Below are 19,447 nucleotides of genomic sequence, written 5' to 3' on the forward strand. Positions count from 1 at the left end.
CTTTTTGTTATTGATGACTTGCTTTTCTTGTTTTGTGGTAGTTTTATAAAATCTGATCCTAAATTTCAAAAATTTATTAAAATTTTACCAGGGCTGAGTTTAATTATAAAAATGCAGATCTATAAGCTCAATATTTTTCAAAAGTTATCACAATCAATTGGATTGTGATTCTCCCCAAAACGGAAATAAAAAACATTTTGAAATGCACACCAGTAGTAGATAAATTTGATAAGGAAAAGTCATAATCCAACTTTTTTATTTATTGTTTTAAATAATTTATTAAATTTTTAATACTGTACTAAACAATTTTTGACTAAAAAAATACGAAAGAACAATAAGCAGTTGTTATTTTATTAACAATTTTATTGACCAGCGGCCAACAATTTTATTGACCAGCGGCCAACAATTTTCTTGACCAGCGGCCAACAATTGGTTGAGACAAATATTGGTAAAAAAAGTTGTTAACCATCACTTTCTGCATTTTACTAATTTATCACTTTCTACATTATATGTGCCCAACGTGCTTTACATAATATTTATATATCATTTAATTTGGCATTTAACAATTTATAAAGTCGAGCCTAAAAGGTATTTCAAAATTCAGAATAATGATTCTGACTTTAATGACTTCATATAAATAGTCAGAATCATTATTACATTCTGACTATAAATATGAAGTAGATAAATCTAATTGTTTGCATTTTTACCTAAAAACATTTTAAAGAAATTTGATAAATATTTTAAAGAATTTTGCTTAACAATATGTAATTAATTATAAAAAATTATAACTTATAACTGGTCAACTGCACTCAAAATATAGCATAAAAAACTTTTTAAACTCTTTCAATCATTAGACAAATCAAGTTTTTGTCCAGGTGTATTAAATGAGAGTAAATAAGAAAGTAAATTTAACCATTTTTTTCTTCTGTTTAAGAAAAGTCCACTCTCTAATTCTTTGAAACAAATCTAACTAAATTCAATATTCAGAGTAAAATAAAAAAATAAAAAAATTGAGCTACATCAGCATTTTTGTAATAAAACTTGCCCCAGCAAAATTTAAATAAAGGTCAAAACTACAGATGTTATATGTAATTTTAAATATTTTAAGCTGTTTTAATGGATTCCTTGCCTAAAAAAATGTAACTATACATATTTTCAACTTTCAATTGCACACAAATCAGAAGCACTATTTTTTTAAATGACAGACTTTTGTTGGTTCGTGGCAAAGTTTATTTAGTTATATCTTTAAAACCGTTTGGATTTAGATAATGAAATTATGGAGATGTTCATGACTTAAAACCTTTAGGTGGTGGACTCAATGTTGCATTTTGTTAAAAAAAAATTTTCACATTTGCTTTAATGGTATTTATTTGTCATAGCATAAAAAGTAATAATGAACCAACTCTGATACATAATGGTTTAAAAAACATTATTTTTTTAGATGACTTTATGTCATGGTCCTAACAAAATAGTGATACTTAGCATAATCAAACTAAATTTATTGTATTTGAGACTTTGGATTCTTATTTGTGATTTTTAGTTGTTTACTAATACTAGGCTATATGTCCTGAAGTGTAAGGAGCAGGCTATTTCAGTCTGGGGTTAAAGAGCTTATCTTAACACAGGTTTATAGTAACATATATATATGACAGTGTTCTCAACATTTTTACTTTTACCTCCTTTGGTTTTCAGCACTCTACTTATATATTTGTCTTATTTTGGATTAGACACTGCATTAAGCCATACTATTTTTTTTACTAGTTTTCTATTGGTGTTTTATTTTGTAAAAAGTATACTAACTTAATTATGACCAATATTTGTCAGATCAGATTATCCTGTTACTGGACACATGTAAACCAGTTAAACTAGTTCATGTCCTGCTGCCTTGAAAAATATGCTTTTTTAGGCAAGAGCTAGGAGAAGCCAATTCCAACATAAAACACTTCAGGGCTCGTGATTAAGTAAAAGCGGCATCTCGATAAAAATACTCATCTTGGGCAGTCATTGTATGCATCCGGCTACAGTCTTCTAGAAAGCCTCCAAAGCAAAGACTTAAGGGGTCAGCAGATTCAATCAATTGACCAGCCTTGCACCCCTTCTTTATCAACTAGGCTGACGCAGAGGTATTTATAATATACTGTTTCTAGTTTAAGATATTGAATGCCGGATCTTGTTGACTCAATGCATGGGCTTTCCTTGTCATTCTATTATCTCCTAATGAGGGTACATCTCTAAAACTCAGATTTATGGTTCTGAGGCCGGTTGGTTATCAGGTTTCCAAAACACTGTAGTAACTTTTAGAGAGGCTGATTCCATTAACAGCTGTAAATATCAGAGAACTAACAGTGCCATGTTGCGCATGGCTAGTTTCCCTGCTTGTACTTTTAGTGTGCATTGTCGAGGCCACTATTGAATCTCTTTGTTACCGCTTAGGGTTTATTAATAGTTATGAGGCAATTGCTTGGGCTATTAAATATTGTACTGGCAAATATCTGTGCTTTGAGTCAAGTTCTTTAATAAATTTAAAAAGTACTAAAGTACAGAAACTATAAAACTATTATCATGTTCTCCAACCAAGTTCTCAAATCTATCATTCACTAATATTCGTGGTCTTCGAAGTACGTAAATTCTTCTGTTGCATCTTATCTCTTGCAATGTTCACCAGACTTACTTGCTTGTTGTGAGACTAATTTGAGTTCGGCTGTCTCATCTTGTGACCATAATGTTGATGGTCATCTTTCTATAATTGATAAAGACTCAAATAGTCACATGCTTTGCCTGGTATTTACGTTTGTAAGAATTCACTCATTTGTCAGGAAGCTAGGTTTGAATCCACAGACTTTTCTTTTATACGCTATCATTTAGCACCACTTCACTATCGCTTTTCTCTTGGTTCTATATCACTCTCCTTCATCTCAAGACTCTTTTCTATGTAATTTTTGATCAAATTAAACAAGCCTAAGATTGATAAAGAGAGACTTTATCAATCAGCCAATATCGTTGTTGTTTGTGACTTTAATGCTCATCACACTGAATGACATGGTTCTAGTGTCAGTAACATTGCAAACTCTAAGGACCACAACCTCTGTCTTTCTCAATATTTAACTCAAATAGTCAACTTCCCAACTCACTTTCTAGACAACTTGAATCATTGACCTTCTCTACTCAACTTTAAACTTGTTTCTGATTCTAGTCAGTGCTCAGTTTCTCCACATTCACCCTTAAGTGCTTCTGATCATTGACCTCTCTGAAACTATATTCTAATTCTTCTTTATCAGAATCACCTTATCATTGTACCTCTTACAACTACCTTTAAGCTAACTGAACCTCTTTCCAAGACTTCCTTTGCAATAGCTCTAGGGTAGAAATCTTTCATCTTTCTGCTGACAAAAATGCTTCTTACATAACTTCGTAAATTTAGGCTGGCATAAAGTCTTTTATTTCCTCTTGACAATTCCAGGTCAAACTCTACTCTTCTCTATGGTTTTCCTCACATTGTGCAGCGACAATTTCTAATCGAAACCGTTACTTCCATATCTATCAGCAAAACAATACTCCAGAAAACAGACATCAGTCTACTATTGCTAGAAACCATTGTTAAAACGTTTTGTTTAACATCAACGCCTCTCTTGTATGGTTCAGATTTTGTCACCTCACTTAAAGGCAATCCTGAAATGTTGAATTGTTTCCTAAAAACTTATTTATTATTATCAACTCTTGATTCCACTACTTGCGTACCACCTAATATAGCCAACAATCCAGTTGATCAACTGCTATCACTCCAGCTCTGTATAAAAAGTGATTTCCTGCTTAGACTCTTCTACAGCTTGAGCCCAGACAACATATCTGTTATAGTCTTGGTGAAGTGTTCTCTGTAGCTGTGCTCTATACTTTCGAAACTGTTTAACAAGTGCTTATCAGTGTCTTGTTTTCGTGCCTGCTGAAAAGCGGCATCTGTTATCTTTATTTTCAAAAACTCTGGAGAGCGATCTGACTCATCTAACTACCATCCCATTAGTCATCTTTCTATCATAAGCAAGGTTTTTAAGTTTTTTAATTAACAAACACTTAACTTTTCATCTTGAATCTAATACATTACTTTTTGATTATCAATAATGATTTCGATTTTATTGTTCTATGACTGATTTGCCAACAGTAATAACCAATAGGTTTTATTGCGCATTAGATAAATTAATGCTACTGCTCTTGACATTTATAAAGCTTTTGATAAAGTTTCGCATGCTGGTTTTCTCCATAAGCTTTTTTCTTACTGTGTATTGGGTAAAATATTTAAGATTATTGAATCCTTCCTTACCAATCGTAGTTTAAAAGTCGTCCTCGATGGACAGCATTACTCTTCATATCCTGTCACTTCAGGGGTTCATCAAAGTTCTATACTCTTATACTCTTTTTAATTTACATTAATGATCATCCAGATATTCTCACAACTAAGATGGCATTGTTCGCTGATGATACTACCATTTATTCTTGTCTTGATAAGAAGCCAAAACTCATTGATTGATTGAAGGGGGCATTTGAGCTTGAAAAGGATCTCAATTTTGCTACAGCGTAGAGCACTTAGTGGCTGGTGAACTTTAACTCAGATAAAACTTTTTCTCTATTTTATACTGTAATTCTATACTCAATACTATAGTGGGCACTGCACTTAAGAGCTAGTGTTTCTTGTGCCATCTACGAAAATTCATTCTCATGTTACTCGCCATTCTTTTAAGTCTCATCCTTTTACTGTGACTACTCCAAAGTGTTCTAAAAATTCTTATTTGCTCAGATTTCTTCCTTGAACATCAGTTCTTTAGAAATCGTTTCCTTTATCTTGTTTGTCTGATTTATACAATTTGCAATACTTTAAGTCGTTTCTCAATCATTATCTTGCTCTATAAACTTCAAATTAAACTATAATTTAAATACAATTAAACTTGAAGTTATATATAAAATATATAACTTCAAATTAAATTAAATTCAAATTATATACTGTAAATTTTCACTTCCAGTAACTTCCAACTCTAATAGAGGTTGCTTGCAGCCTTGTTGGAAGTACTGATATTGAAAATAAATAAATAAATAAATAAATATATATATATATATCTATAAATATATATATATATAAATATAAATATATATACATATATATATATATATATATATATATATATATATATATATATATATATATATATATATATATATATATATATATATATATATGTAAATTATGTTAGTGTATTTTACAAATAGAGTGCTCAATGTTCTTAAAGAACAGAGCAATAATTAATTAATTATTATTAGCAATTATTATATTAGCAATAAGTAATTAATTTATATATATATATATATAAAATCAATTACATTAGATGAGCAGTCTCACATCATACTGAAGTAGCCTGCTGCCTGGGGCTTCAGTACATACATGGACTGACAAAAATGCAGAACATTCAAGATAGCCTATAGAGTTCTAGGCCAATTAATAATTTATTGTCATTAATTGATAAATTGAAACACACCATTGTTACAACCTTCAGTGAAAATAACGAAATTATGTCCAAACAAAGTGTGAACATCATTTTTGGACACAAGTATTAGTGTGTTCAAACTTGATGTTTGTTTTTTAATAAAATTTAGCTAAGTTTAATGTAAATGTTCACTTTTTGTGAAAAAGTGTTGCAAAAAAACTTTTAAATATTTTAAAACTTGGACATAGTGATATAACAGCACAACAGTATAACAGTTTAATTAAATAGCTATATATCTTAAAACCCCACCGCTTTCAAAATAATATGAAAAAGTTTTAAGATAAAAATCAAATAATTGAAACTCACTTCGATAGCAGTCCATGAAAATGATTGCCCAATACCTTAATGAAAAAAATATTTTAAAGCTAAAAAAACATCAATTCAAAAAAAACTTTATCTAACACAAAAATTAAAAAGGTCATAACATTTAATTATTCAACTCCTCAACAAAGCAACTACATAACAGAAAGCAACTTCAGAACTGTTTGAATCATTTACAAATAAATAAAGACATAAATATTTCAAAGATATAAAATATGTTAAGACAATATTATTAATGATAAAGATAGATGATATTTTATTAATAATATTTAAAAAAATATTAGCTAAACTAATTGTTAAATTATATAGATTTAACGATTGAGGTTTTGTTTAATTATAAAAATGAAAATTTTAAAATTAGTGACCAATAAAATCCAATGAAATACAAAAGTTAGGGAAAAGTTTTTCATTTGATAAATAGAGTTGAGTTAACATTGTTTTTATTTTAGTTTTAAACTCATCAATAAAATTGCAAGCATAATTCATATATTACATTCTTAATTCAATTGTTAAATAAAGATCAATGATCATTAATTAATGTGTCAATGCATGTACACTGAATCATCAGTCAATGCATGTACACTGAATCATCAGTCAATGCATGTACACTGAATCATCAGTCAATGCATGTACAATGAATCATCAGCCCATGCATCTACACTCTATAAATTTAAGCAATTCAATTAATAAAACAAAAATTGAAGAACAAAAAATCAAAGATATTTGCAATAAGTAAACTTTCTAATCAACATAATTGCATTTTTGTAAAGTTTTAAGATTATTTATTTGAACAAGTTTCCCCCAATTTTTTTTTTTTAAAATTCAATTTTATTTAAATGATTTACTTAAGCTGTCAACTATAATTTATTTATGTAAATATATTACTATAAAATCTATCATTGCTACAAGAACATATATCAATGCTTTAGAATGACGTGAATTAAAATGTAATCTTTGCTCTTTTGAATTGTGACCATTGAATGTGCAATAATACTAAATACATTAATAAAATAATTACAATACTAAAATAAAAGTCTATTGTAATTTCTGATGATTCCAGGTATTTACCATGCCATCTAGCAAACCAAAATTTAAATCTATATCCAAATATGTACATAGTAAAATTTAGTTCAACAAACAGCATGTTGAAAAATTTATTTTAAATAATTCTTCTTTTTACAAATAGGTATATTTTTTTTGTTTTGCTTTATTGCATTAAGTTACAAATATAAGATATGACTTAAATGGACTGATATATATATATATATATATTTTTTTTTTTTTTTTTGTTATTCACCTCCTCAAGGCCATGAAGGCCACTACAGATGAGGAGGCTACTTAATAGTGGTTATAACCCTCTCTCAACTCTATAACTCCGAAACACGAACCTCGACGAACAAGGCCGCTGCGCGGAGAAACAAGTTGAGCGCGGTACTACCAGGGACGTGGTGGGGATCGAACTCGGAACCTCTCGCTTCTGAAGCGAGCGCTTTACCACTGCACCACTACCGCATGTATATATATATATATATATATATATATATATATATATATATATATATATATATATATATATATATATATATATATGTATATATATATATATATATATATGTATATATATATATATATATATATATATATATATATATATATATATATATATATGTATATATATATATATATATATATATATATATATATTTTTTTTTTGAACATCATTGCGAGGGTATTAGGTTACATATTACCAGATGGGTATTAGGTTTCATATTACCAGGAGCAGGATAACCTGACCTGACCTTTATATATATATATATATATATATATATATATATATATATATATATATATATATATATATATATATATATATATATATATATATATATATATATATATAGATCTATAGTTTGTTGGCTTTAGGAAGAGCGGAAGGAAAAAAGTGATTCTTACGCCAACACATACGTCACTTTTAATTACTTTTGACTTTCGTCCAACATTTCCATGTTGGACGAAAGTAAAAACCATTAATTTAATTACAAATTAATTGTTATATAAAAAAACCACAAAAACGCAAATTTAATTGACCGGAATTTTTTAAAAACATTCTGAATGTTTTTAAAACATTGTGAATGTTTTTAACAATATAAAAAATGTTTTTATTTTTATTTTTTTTAATAAAATGTTTTTATTTTTATTTTTTTTATTAAAATGTTTTTATTTTTATTTTTTTTACTTTAAATCATGCGCGGAGTGTTGCTACATCGACTATCTTATAGCCTGACTCGCAAGGGAGTGCTGCTACATCGACTGACAAATAGCCTGACTCGCAAGGGAGTGCTGCTACATCGACTGACAAATAGCCTGACTCGCAAAGGAGTGCTGCTACATCGACTGACAAATAGCCTGACCCGCAAGGGAGTGCTGCTACATCGACTGAGGGTTTGGTTGGGGCAGGCAGTCTATCATTATTAAAAAAAAAAAATTCCGGTCTTGAATTTTAATTTTTACTTTTTGTCAACAAAATATGGAAAAAACTTTCGGACAACATCTAAGGGTTCTATATATATATATATATATATATATATATATATATATATATATATATATATATATATATATATATATATATATATATATATATATATATATATATATATATATATATAGATATACAATAATAAAACAAGACCTTGTGAGTTAAATTACTATTAATGTACTATTAATGTAATTAATATTATTATGTAATTTGTATAAATGTAATCAATATGTATTATGTAAATTAATGTACTATTAGTAATTAGTAGTTAGAACACCAGTTGAGAACATACCCACAATGCACAATGTACATTGTACAACAATGTACATTGGGTACAACAATGTACCCAACAACCATTCTCAACCTATTTAAAGGTTTACATATTAAATATTGTTTAGACAATCAGATACTGCTAGCTTTTAAAGCAGTAATTAGACATCTACTATGACAAACAGGATCAATTTCATGTAGTGCTAGTTACTTGGGCATAACTCTAGTCTGAATATCGCAATTTGGTATGCAGATAACAAAATTTGGTTTGCATAGCACCAATAGGTGTTCATATCTTTAATAGTATCAGGACTGAAATAAGACGGAAAAGGCCTTAAATGCCTTTTAAATTCAAGATTATTTCAAGGTTCGTAGCATTATTCAATCTTACCAAGCATTAAGGTTGAACAATTTTTACTTTAGCATTACCAAGTGGGCCTGACTAATGATCGATGCAATAATTAACCATTAAGATAAATGATCTACGTAAAAATTAACCATTGAGACATTAAAACTTAATGACTTTTAATGTCTTAATAAGTAACTGACAAATGATTGATGGCGTAAGTAACTTAACAATTAAGATTAATGATTGATGGCATAAGTAACTCAACTAGGGCTTCCAATGTCAAATGCAGTCATTTTTCTTTAAGAATTTAAATTTTAAAAAAACTCTCTGTTATTTTTTATTAAATCTAAATACTTGAGACTTAAGGATATCTCTGAAAGTAGACAGTTATGATGAAAGAAACTATGAAGTTTTTTCAATCAAGTTACTTAGCTCACAACCTGATTTACATCTGAATTTAAGCATATAAGACACATTTGTTCTAAAATAAGAAAGTTGGTCTACAAACAGTTTATATTAGCAAGTACGATATATAATATAATAACCATGTATCCAAACCACTAAAGTTGTACTTATATACACTTGTTTGGTTTCACATTTATAAAATTTGTGATAATAATTTTGAGTTATAATATATATATATATATATATATATATATATATATATATATATATATATATATATATATATATATATATATTTATATATATATATATATATATATATATATATATATATATATATATATATATATATATATATATATATATATAAAATAAACATCTGTAAAATAAATCATCCAGGTCATATATTTAAAATCCGGAAAATTGTTGGAGTAAAATATCTGTAAAAAATCCGGAATTTACTTTCCTAATAAGTTTGCTTTTAGGTGAGTTAATTCAAATTTTTTTTCATCCGAAGTTTATATAATATTTATATAAGTGATGAGTGAAAAAACAAAAAATCACTATACTAAAAATAAAAGTTAAGAAAAATATCCGAAATTCCTGAAATATCTAGAAAAAGATAATCCCTGAAATAAATGTATATATACGCATAGAAAAAAAGAAATATATATATATATATATATGCATACGTATTTTTTATTGTATATAACAAACATATATACAAAACATAAAAACACAACATTGATTTTACATCTCTCTGAAGTCCCCTTTAGAATGAAAGTAAAAATTAATTATATTGCATTAATGTTTAAAGAAGATTCTATTTGCACTGTTGCAACTACCACTTTTATTTTGAACTATATATGTTGAATTCTAATGTTTTATCTCTAATTTTTGAACATTTTTTGTTGTCCATCCCACATTACCTTCCCATTGACATGTTATTCAATGTACAACGAAAATTTAAACATTAAAAAAAAACAAAAAAATCATAAAAAAGAAAAATTTAGGGACTAAGACTTAGAGAATGTTTACAATATATACATGTATATATATATATATATATATATATATATATATATATATATATATATATATATATATATATATATATATATATATATGCGGTAGTTATATCAGCTTTTGGACATCACGAGAAAGATGAAAAGTAATAGAGTGCTCGGTTCATAAGCGAGAGGTTCCGAGATTGATTCCCACCACGTCCCAGGTAGTACTGCGCTCAACTTGTTTCTCTATGCAGCGGCCTTTTAATGAAATTAATCTTACCATTTCCATTTGTAAATCTGTATCAATATTATCATTTGTGGTAGGGATGGTTATAGATAAATTACCCTTAACTTTTGCCATAAAATCTTGTATTGTATTTTTATAAGGATGATTTGGAAAAAGAGATATTATTTTAAAAGCTTGATTACCATAGTTTAGGGCTAACTTATATTCTCCTTTAGCAGCATAAGCTACCTGTAAATTGTTAAGAGACATAGCAATATCCGGATGAGGTTCATTTTTGTATATGAGTCTCTGAATTTTTAAGCCATCTTCATAATACTGAATTGCTTGATCATAATCCTTTTTATCATGAAAAGAAGTTCCTAAATTATTCAAAGAAATAGCGACATCTGGATGAGGTTGATCTTTATATATGAGTTTTCTCATCTTTAAGCTATCTTCATAATACTGAATTGCTTGATCATATTGTCCTTTAGCACTATAAACTATTCCTATGTTATTTAAAGACCAAGCAACATCGGGATGAGGTTCATCTTTAAAGATGAGTTTTTTTATCTTTAAGCTATCTTCATAATACTGAATTGCTTGATCATAATGTCCCTTATCAAGATAAGCTATTCCTAAGTTATTCAAAGAAGTAGCAACATCTGGATGAGGTTGATCTTTAAAGATGAGTTTTCTTATCATTAAGCTATCTTCATAATACTGAATTGCTTGATCGTTTTGTCCATTAGCATTATAAACTGTTCCTAAGTTATTTAAAGACCTAGCAACATCTGGATGAGGTTCATCTTTTAAAATGATTTTTTCCATCTTTAAGTTATCTTGATAATACTGAATTGCTTGTTCATATTGACCTTTACCACGATAAGCTTGTCCTAGGTTTGTCAAAGAAGTAGCAACATCTGGATGAGGTTGATCTTTATAGATGAGTTTTCTTATCTTTAAGCTATCTTCATAATACTGAATTGCTTGATCATATTGCTTTTTTTTATAAGAAGTTACTCCTAAATTATTTAAAGATGTAGCAACATCTGGATGAGGTTGATCTTCAAATATGAGTTTCCTCATCATTAAGCTATCTTCAAAATACTGACTTGCTTGATCATATTGTCCTTTGTCACCATAAACTGATCCTAAGTTATTTAAAAAATGAGCAACATCTGGATGAGGTTCGTTTTTGTATATGAGTCTCTGAATTTTTAAGCCATCTTTATAATGCTGAATTGCTTGATCATATTGCTTTTTATCATGAAATGCTTTTCCTAAATTAATCAAAGAAAGAGCGACATCTGGATGAGGTCGATCATTAAATATGAGTTTTCTCATCTTTAAGCTATCTTCATAATATTGAATTGCTTGATCGTTTTGTCCATTAGCATTATAAACTGTTCCTAAGTTATCTAAAGACCTAGCAACATCTGGATGAGGTTCATCTTTTAAAATGAGTTTTTCCATCTTTAAGTTATCTTCATAATACTGAATTGCTTGATCATATTGTCCTTTATCATGATAAGCTTTTCCTAGGTTTTTCAAAGAAGTAGCAACATCTGGATGAGGTTGATCTTTAAAGATGAGTTTTCTTATCTTTAAGCTATCTTCATAATACTGAATTGCTAGATCATATTGTCCTTTAGCATTATAAACTGTTCCTAATATATTTAAAGACCTAGCAACATCTGGATGAGGTTCATCTTTAAAGATGAGTTTTCTTATCTTTAAGCTATCTTCAAAATACTGAATTGCTTGATCATATTGCTTTTTATTATAAGAAAATATTCCTAAATTATTCAAAGAAGTAGCGACATCTGGATGAGGTCGATCTCTAAATATGAGTTTCCTCATCATTAAGCTATCTTCAAAATACTGAATTGCTTGATCATATTGTCCTTTAGCACCATAAACTGATCCTAAGTTATTTAAAGAAGAAGCAACATCTGGATGAGGTTCGTTTTTGTATATGAGAATCTGAATTTTCAAGCTATCTTCTAAATACGGAATTGCTTGATCATATTGTCTTTTAGCACAATAAACTGCTCCTAAGTTATTTAAAGAAGAAGCAACATCTGGATGTGGTTCATTATTGTATATGATTCTCTGAATTTTTAAGCTATCTTCATAATTCTGAATTGCTCGATCACATTGTCCTTTTTTATGATAAGCTGTTCCTAAAGAATTCAAAGAAATGGCAACATCTGCATGAGGTTGATCTTTAAAGATGAGTTTTCTTATCTTTAAGCTATCTTCAAAATACTGAATTGCTTGATCATATTGTCCTTTAGCATCATAAGCTTCTCCTAACTTATTTAAAGAATGAGCAACATTTGGATGATGTTGATCTTTAAAGATGAGTTTACTCATCATCAAGCTATCTTCATAATACTGAATTGCTTGATCATATTGCCCTTTTTTATGATAAGCTATTCCTAAGTTATTTAAAGAAGTAGCAACATCTGGATGAGGTTGATCTTTAAAGATGAGTTTTCTCATATTTAAGCTATCTTTATGGTGCTGAATTGCTTTATCATATTGTCCTTTATCACTAAAAGCTGCTCCTAAGTTATTTAAATATCCAGCAACATTTGGATGGGGTTGATCTTTATAAATGAGTTTTATCATCTTTAAGCTATCTTCATAGTGTTGAACTGCTTGATCAAATTGTCCTTTAGCTCGATAGGCTTCTCCTAAGCAATTTAAAGAACCAGTAACATTTGGATGTGGTTGATCTTTATATATGAATTTGCTTATCTTTAAGCTATCTTCAAGATAATGAATTGCTTGATTATATTGTCCATTAGCACTATAAGCTGCTCCTAAGTTATTTAAAGAACTAGCAACTACTTGATGAGGTTGATCTTTAAAGATGAGTTTTTCCATCTTTAAGCTATCTTCATAGTGCTGAATTGCTTGATCATATTGTCCTTTTGCATGAAAAGATGCTCCTAAGTTACTTAAACAATTAGCAACTACTTGATGAGGTTGATCTTTATGGATGAGTTTTCGCATTTTTAAACTTTCTTCAAAATATTGAATTGCTTGATCATATTGTCCTTTATCAAAATAAGCTCCTCCTAAATTATTTAAAGACCTAGCAACATCTAAATGAGGTTCATCTTTAAAGATGAGTTTTTTCATCTTTAAGCTATCTTCAAAATACTGAATTGCTTGACCATATTGTCCTTTAGTATGATAAGCTGCTCCTAAGTTATTTAAAGACCTAGCAACATCTGGATGAGGTTGGTTTTTATAAGTGATTTGAAAAGTACATAAACAATCATCAAATAACTTAATAGCAGCATCATTCTTACCAAACATAAAGTATATTATTGCTAAAACATTTTGTGATTGTAACTTTTTCTGATGGTTTGTTTCCTTTTCTACTGCTTGCTCTAATTTAATCTGAGCCTGATGATATTGTGCTAATCTATAATAAATAAGCCCTTTATTAGCATCATTATCTACATAAAACTCAGTATCCTTAAAAAATGTTTTTCTATCATCGTTGTCTAGGTTCTTGTATTCATTACAAAAATCTTTTAACTTTTCATGTAATGGTAATGCAGTATAAAAATATTGAAACATCCCTCCTTGTTCTCCTAAATCTTCTTCAGATAAATGGAATGTTTGTTTGGTTTGTTCTTTAAGTTCAGCTTCAGTTTCCATTGATCTAGAAAATATCGACATATCTTCAGTTTGTGCTTTGTAATGTAGATAGGTCTTTAATCTAAGAGTAGTTGCAAAAGTTACAGCATTTTTTATGCTTCGTGCTGCTTCCATGCTAATTATGCCTTGATTTGTTAATTTATCTACTGTATCCCAGACACTATCTCCTTCAATGCCAAAATATAGACCAAGATTATATATCAGTCGATCAGGTAATCTATATATCTCCTGCTTAACGTCAAATAACATACCTTCAGCATCATACAAGTTAGGTTGTAATTTTTCTAAATCTCCTTTAAACGTGATTTCTTTAGGTTTTAAACTCAATGCTTGTTCTCGATAATCAATTTCCATTGCACCTTCTTCTAGCAGCTTAAGAGCTCTTATTTCACAGTTCTTTAAGCTAGCAGGTTCGTTTGGAATAAATTGACTGTTCAAAAACTCTGAAACCTTGACCCAATAAGTTTCTACAAGCTGCTTATCCCCATGCACATAACAAACATTTTCCAATATATATGGTAGATTCTTATCTATATGACTTGCCCAATCCTTTTCATTACGCACATAGTCAAGCATTCCATCTATTGTTTGCACTAACTTGTATTTTTTGTCGCTATCTATTCTTCCAAGTGGAGTTTTACCACCAAGATCAAAGTTTACTGCCCTATGCACTAAATAGCTCATATCTACACCAAACTTACTGGTAGGAATAATGCTCTCCCCTAAATTTATCATCTTAAAATTTACTAAGTGGCTCAAGTTTATAAAATATTTCCTTACCATAGGATTGTTATTTTTTTTGTAATCATCATTTTCTGTAAGAATAGCAAATTCTAAATCCGAATACGGTGTCATTTGCTTAAGGGCCATTGAACCTAGCCCTATTACTGCATATTTGCATGGTGGTATTATGCCAATTTGCTTTTCACTATCACTATATAGTATGGCTAAAAACTTTTGCATGTCATCAGCTATTGATTCAAACAACTTTCTTACTTCCTTTACATATGATTCCTGATATTGTTGTTTTCCTTTTTGGTTATTAATAGCTCGCTGACGATTATCTTCTGCTTTTTTTAATTCTTCCTCGGTATTTGCTCGTATTCTTGCTAATATAGCTTTATTACTAGTTGATTTTATCTGGACATTTGGAATGGTTTGTGGTTGATTAGTACAAATTGCAGAAAATATTAACTGTTGTATGGAGGCTAATTGTTGATATGAATCTGATAATTTTTGTTCTGAAAACTCATTTTTCTCTTTCGTACTTAAAATTTTTCCTAATGCTCCATCTTTTTCATCCAACATGGCAATAACATACTGATAAAATATTGATGCATCTGTATAATATTTAAGATCACCGCTTAATTCTCCTAGTTTGGTGGTTAAATAACCAAGGTCGTTTAGTATGATTACTAAGTTCTTTACTTCTTTTACAGTGTTTTTGTAAGCGAATTGCTTTACTAAAGTTCCATATTCAATTTTTTCTATCTCTTTTAAAATACTAATTTTTATTTCATTATTACTATTTTGACCTTCTAACGTTATAAATTGCTCTACGCTATTCCGTATTATCTCTAAATTAAAATTATCTAATAATCTCTCGTAAGTTTTTAAAAATTCTTTAGCTTTAGTATGATGAGGTTTTTTTTTTAAAATCTCATCATAACCTTTATGAGCTAAAGACAGACATCCTAGCTTTTCATAAGCGCGGGCTTTGTTAAAAATAATTGAAGTGTAATAAGCTATCTTAAGAGCTTCATGCCAAATAGTAATTGCTTCGTAGTACTTTCCTTCCTTAAATGCTTTGACCCCTTTATTATTTAATGTTGTTATACCTTCTTTATTATTGTTATTTAATCTAGACCTTTTATACATTTTTTTAGCCCTCCGCCATTAAAAACAGTTGATGATCAAAAATTCTAAATATTTTACATATTACCACACTATGTAACTTAAAAATATCCGTAAAAAATACGGGATTTTACGGGTAATTAATTAGCAAATTGGCTAGAATCATCTATGAAATAGGGTGTTTTGCAGTAATAGTCCTATTATTTGAGATTCATTATTGGATGAAGTAGAACTTATCATTAAGTATATGCGATCTTCTACTGTGCCACTTTTGGAGATAGTGCGTATAGAGAGGTTTAAAAGGCTAGCTATCTCCTTTAGTGATGCACCAGCAGATAGATAAGATACAATATCAAATTGATTAAGTGTAAAAAGTTATTTATCATTTTGCGACGTTAAAATTATCTTGTTTTAAGTCCATGTTTTTGCAAACTAAGAAAATCGATGTCAAAGTTTAAGTTTGTTTGCTGCTAAGTTGAAAAAATTATTTGGGAATTAAAGATTTTCTTTAGAGTTATGATTGTTCCGTTGTTTATTTTTAAATAAAAAAAACTTATAAAAACTTCGCTAACGCTTACATTTTCCCACTCACTTTTGGAGATAGAACAAAATAACTTTGGTATTTTGTAAAATACAAAAATGTTATTTCATTACATCTTATATATTAAATATATTAACTACATTTTTTAACAAAGACATGTTGAAAATCGATGAAATTTTGTTCTAGGTAGTCATTCTTCTTACGCAGTGCTGTTGCACCCCTACGCCCCTAAATTAGGGTTGGTTGGGACCCGGCGAATCTATGGGAACTCTTTTTAAAGTAAAAGTAGTTGTTTTTTTTTGTAATACCTAAAAATGGAATTTTTTAAAATTTATTTTGGGAGGCGTTCCGACCCACTAGCTATTGCACTGTTCTTACAAGTTTGTTTGATACCTGTTTGAGCCGGCTCTGAACAAGGCTAAGACATCTAATTTAAAACAGAACACTTCGCTACATAATAAAAAAGGGTAATATATAGCGTATAGGAAAGGGATGAAAAATATTTATCTAAGAAATAGCTTTTTTAAAATTTTCTATTAATTATTTAAGTCTTACAGATATTAACACAACAATTAAACTAATCTAATTACAAACAACATGCAAGATGAACTTGATTTTATTTTTCGTATACCTGTGATTCTATTACAAGAGTTTAAGTATTTATTAAAAACTATTATAAATAATAAGCTAAATAAGGAATTTTATCAAGATTTCTAAATAATAATAATAATTATGTTTTATATATCAATACTAAATAAATAACAGAGAAAGTCGTATATAAAATCACTTTATTAATGCTTTGTAAAATGCAATATCAACAGCAGGCATGTATGAATACATGGAAATGATATCATTGGCTTTTTCAGCAGATAAAGACTGATAAGGAGCACGTAAGCAAGCTGCCATTGGTATATTTGTGTTTAATGGTTTGGTAATAATGCTTGATGCTGCTCGCTTGACAAACTTATTAATACGAGCTTGTGAATAATTGTCTGAAAATGAGATTTTAAAAAAAACATGGTATGGCAGTCCGTTTAGATAAACAAGATTTTTAACTTTTGTATAAGGCACTAACTTATAACTTGAAAAACCAGCAACAACTGAAAAACTCTTCACATCTATTAATTGCATTTGGTAAACAGAGAATGGTTTTTTACGGTTTACATTTTTAATAGCTCTTTCTAGTCCAAGCGGACTAAATATTTCTGCAACAGAGGGACATTTTTCAATTTGACTATGAATGTTATCACATTCTTGAATGCTGGAGTGACCTGGCTCGCAGAACTTTTGCTCAATGACTTTAATTTTGGGTATCATATAATAAATTCACATAAAGCTGCTGACATGAAACTATTGCGGTTTTGTGGTACACATGAATCGAACCAAAGTATGAACTTATTTATATCAAGGTCATCCATGATTTTCAGAAGCAGACATGTTACAGCACTGGCAAGATCATTTCCTCCATGACCAGCCATAGCTTCATGCCAAAGGACGCAATAACCTTTCTTGTTAAGCAAACAATGACCAGTTAGGTTATAGTTTGAAAGTTTCCGTTTGTAACAAAAGTTTCCAACATTAGCCCGAGGCAAACTTAAAACATTTTCAAGATCAATAAAAACAACTGCAGTTTTAGGATCAGCATTTTGACGATCTTTTTCACGTTCAGTTTTGGTATCATTCCTTGATGTTATGTGCTTATTATAACTATCTGTCTGCTCATTGCTTGCATTAACAATGTTGCAATATTCATAGCATGTGTCACATATATCTTTCTTTGGTTTTTGAAATTCTATGTTGAACTCGTGATTGAAGATATAACGATACATATGTTCTTTTACTGGTATATAGTCATTTTCATCACAATATATTTTAAAAAGATCATACAGTTTACCTATATTGAGTGATCCTTCCATATACTCTTTAAATGTCTTTTTCCTGCAAATATGGACCTCAATTCTTGGGAAAAGATTTATATGATCTCGTACAACTTTTTTAGAACCTTCCGGTAAGCTTTTTTTTACTTCCGACTTACTTTATGTCTTCCAAATTTTGATTGCATTGGCGTTCCAGTTAAGCATTTATTAAATTTGTGAAAGTAAAATATTCTTTGGCTACTAATATTCAATGTTGAAAGATAGTAGGATTTACAAACTCTATATTGTGTATTAGAAACAAAGAAGCTATAATAATAAGACATTTTTCTTCTCGAATGTTCACCAGCAGCTGTCCGACAGCGTTTTTTCTCTAGTTTTTCGGTAGTTTTTGAATAAAAATGTTTTTTAACGTCATCATCTAAGGTCCAAAAGCTATCAAATATATCTTGACGCTCGATCTCAGTTATATTAATAGAGCATTTACACTTACAATTTCTGCAACTTTTTAGCGTTGCGAAAGATCTTTCAGGCACTTGTTTACCTTTTGAATTTTTATAAGCTTTGCCCGACTGACGTTGCATTTTTCTTATATTTTGTTTCCAATTACTTGTATCAGCTTTACGTTTTCTAGATATTCCATCATAGGGTGACCTACGAGAAGGTTTAATACCAAGCGACTCTAAAGATTAAAAAACTTCATTACCTTTTTACTTGATTATCTAGGATGCATAAATAATAAATTATTTTGTTTTTCATGCATTCTGGATAATCAAAATAAAAAATTGGCAAAATTATAACGCTAATTAAGTGAAAAAATACCTTTGTTTTAATTTAGAGCATGTT

At 29.0% G+C, this 19,447-nt stretch overlaps 1 protein-coding gene across 2 annotated transcripts in view; it reads right to left on the reverse strand.

The window, feature by feature from the left end:
• The window catches only part of LOC136091200 (tetratricopeptide repeat protein 28-like), a 20,341-nt gene extending 4,040 nt beyond the window's left edge, over window positions 1–16,301 (reverse strand). Inside the window, exons 1-2 of one of the 2 annotated variants that reach the window (XM_065818232.1) lie at window positions 10,706–16,301; window positions 5,838–5,872 (exon numbers count right to left, since the gene is read on the reverse strand). In XM_065818232.1, the coding sequence (XP_065674304.1) occupies window positions 5,838–5,872; window positions 10,706–16,210 (5,540 nt within the window). In that variant the 5' untranslated portion in view covers window positions 16,211–16,301. The remainder of the gene's footprint in view (window positions 1–5,837; window positions 5,873–10,705) is intronic. The other variant, XM_065818231.1, reaches the window with a different exon arrangement.
• Between the last annotated feature and the right edge of the window lie 3,146 nt (window positions 16,302–19,447).

Source organism: Hydra vulgaris, chromosome 14 (assembly GCF_038396675.1).
Source record: "Hydra vulgaris chromosome 14, alternate assembly HydraT2T_AEP".
Classification (NCBI taxonomy): Eukaryota; Metazoa; Cnidaria; class Hydrozoa; order Anthoathecata; family Hydridae; genus Hydra; species Hydra vulgaris.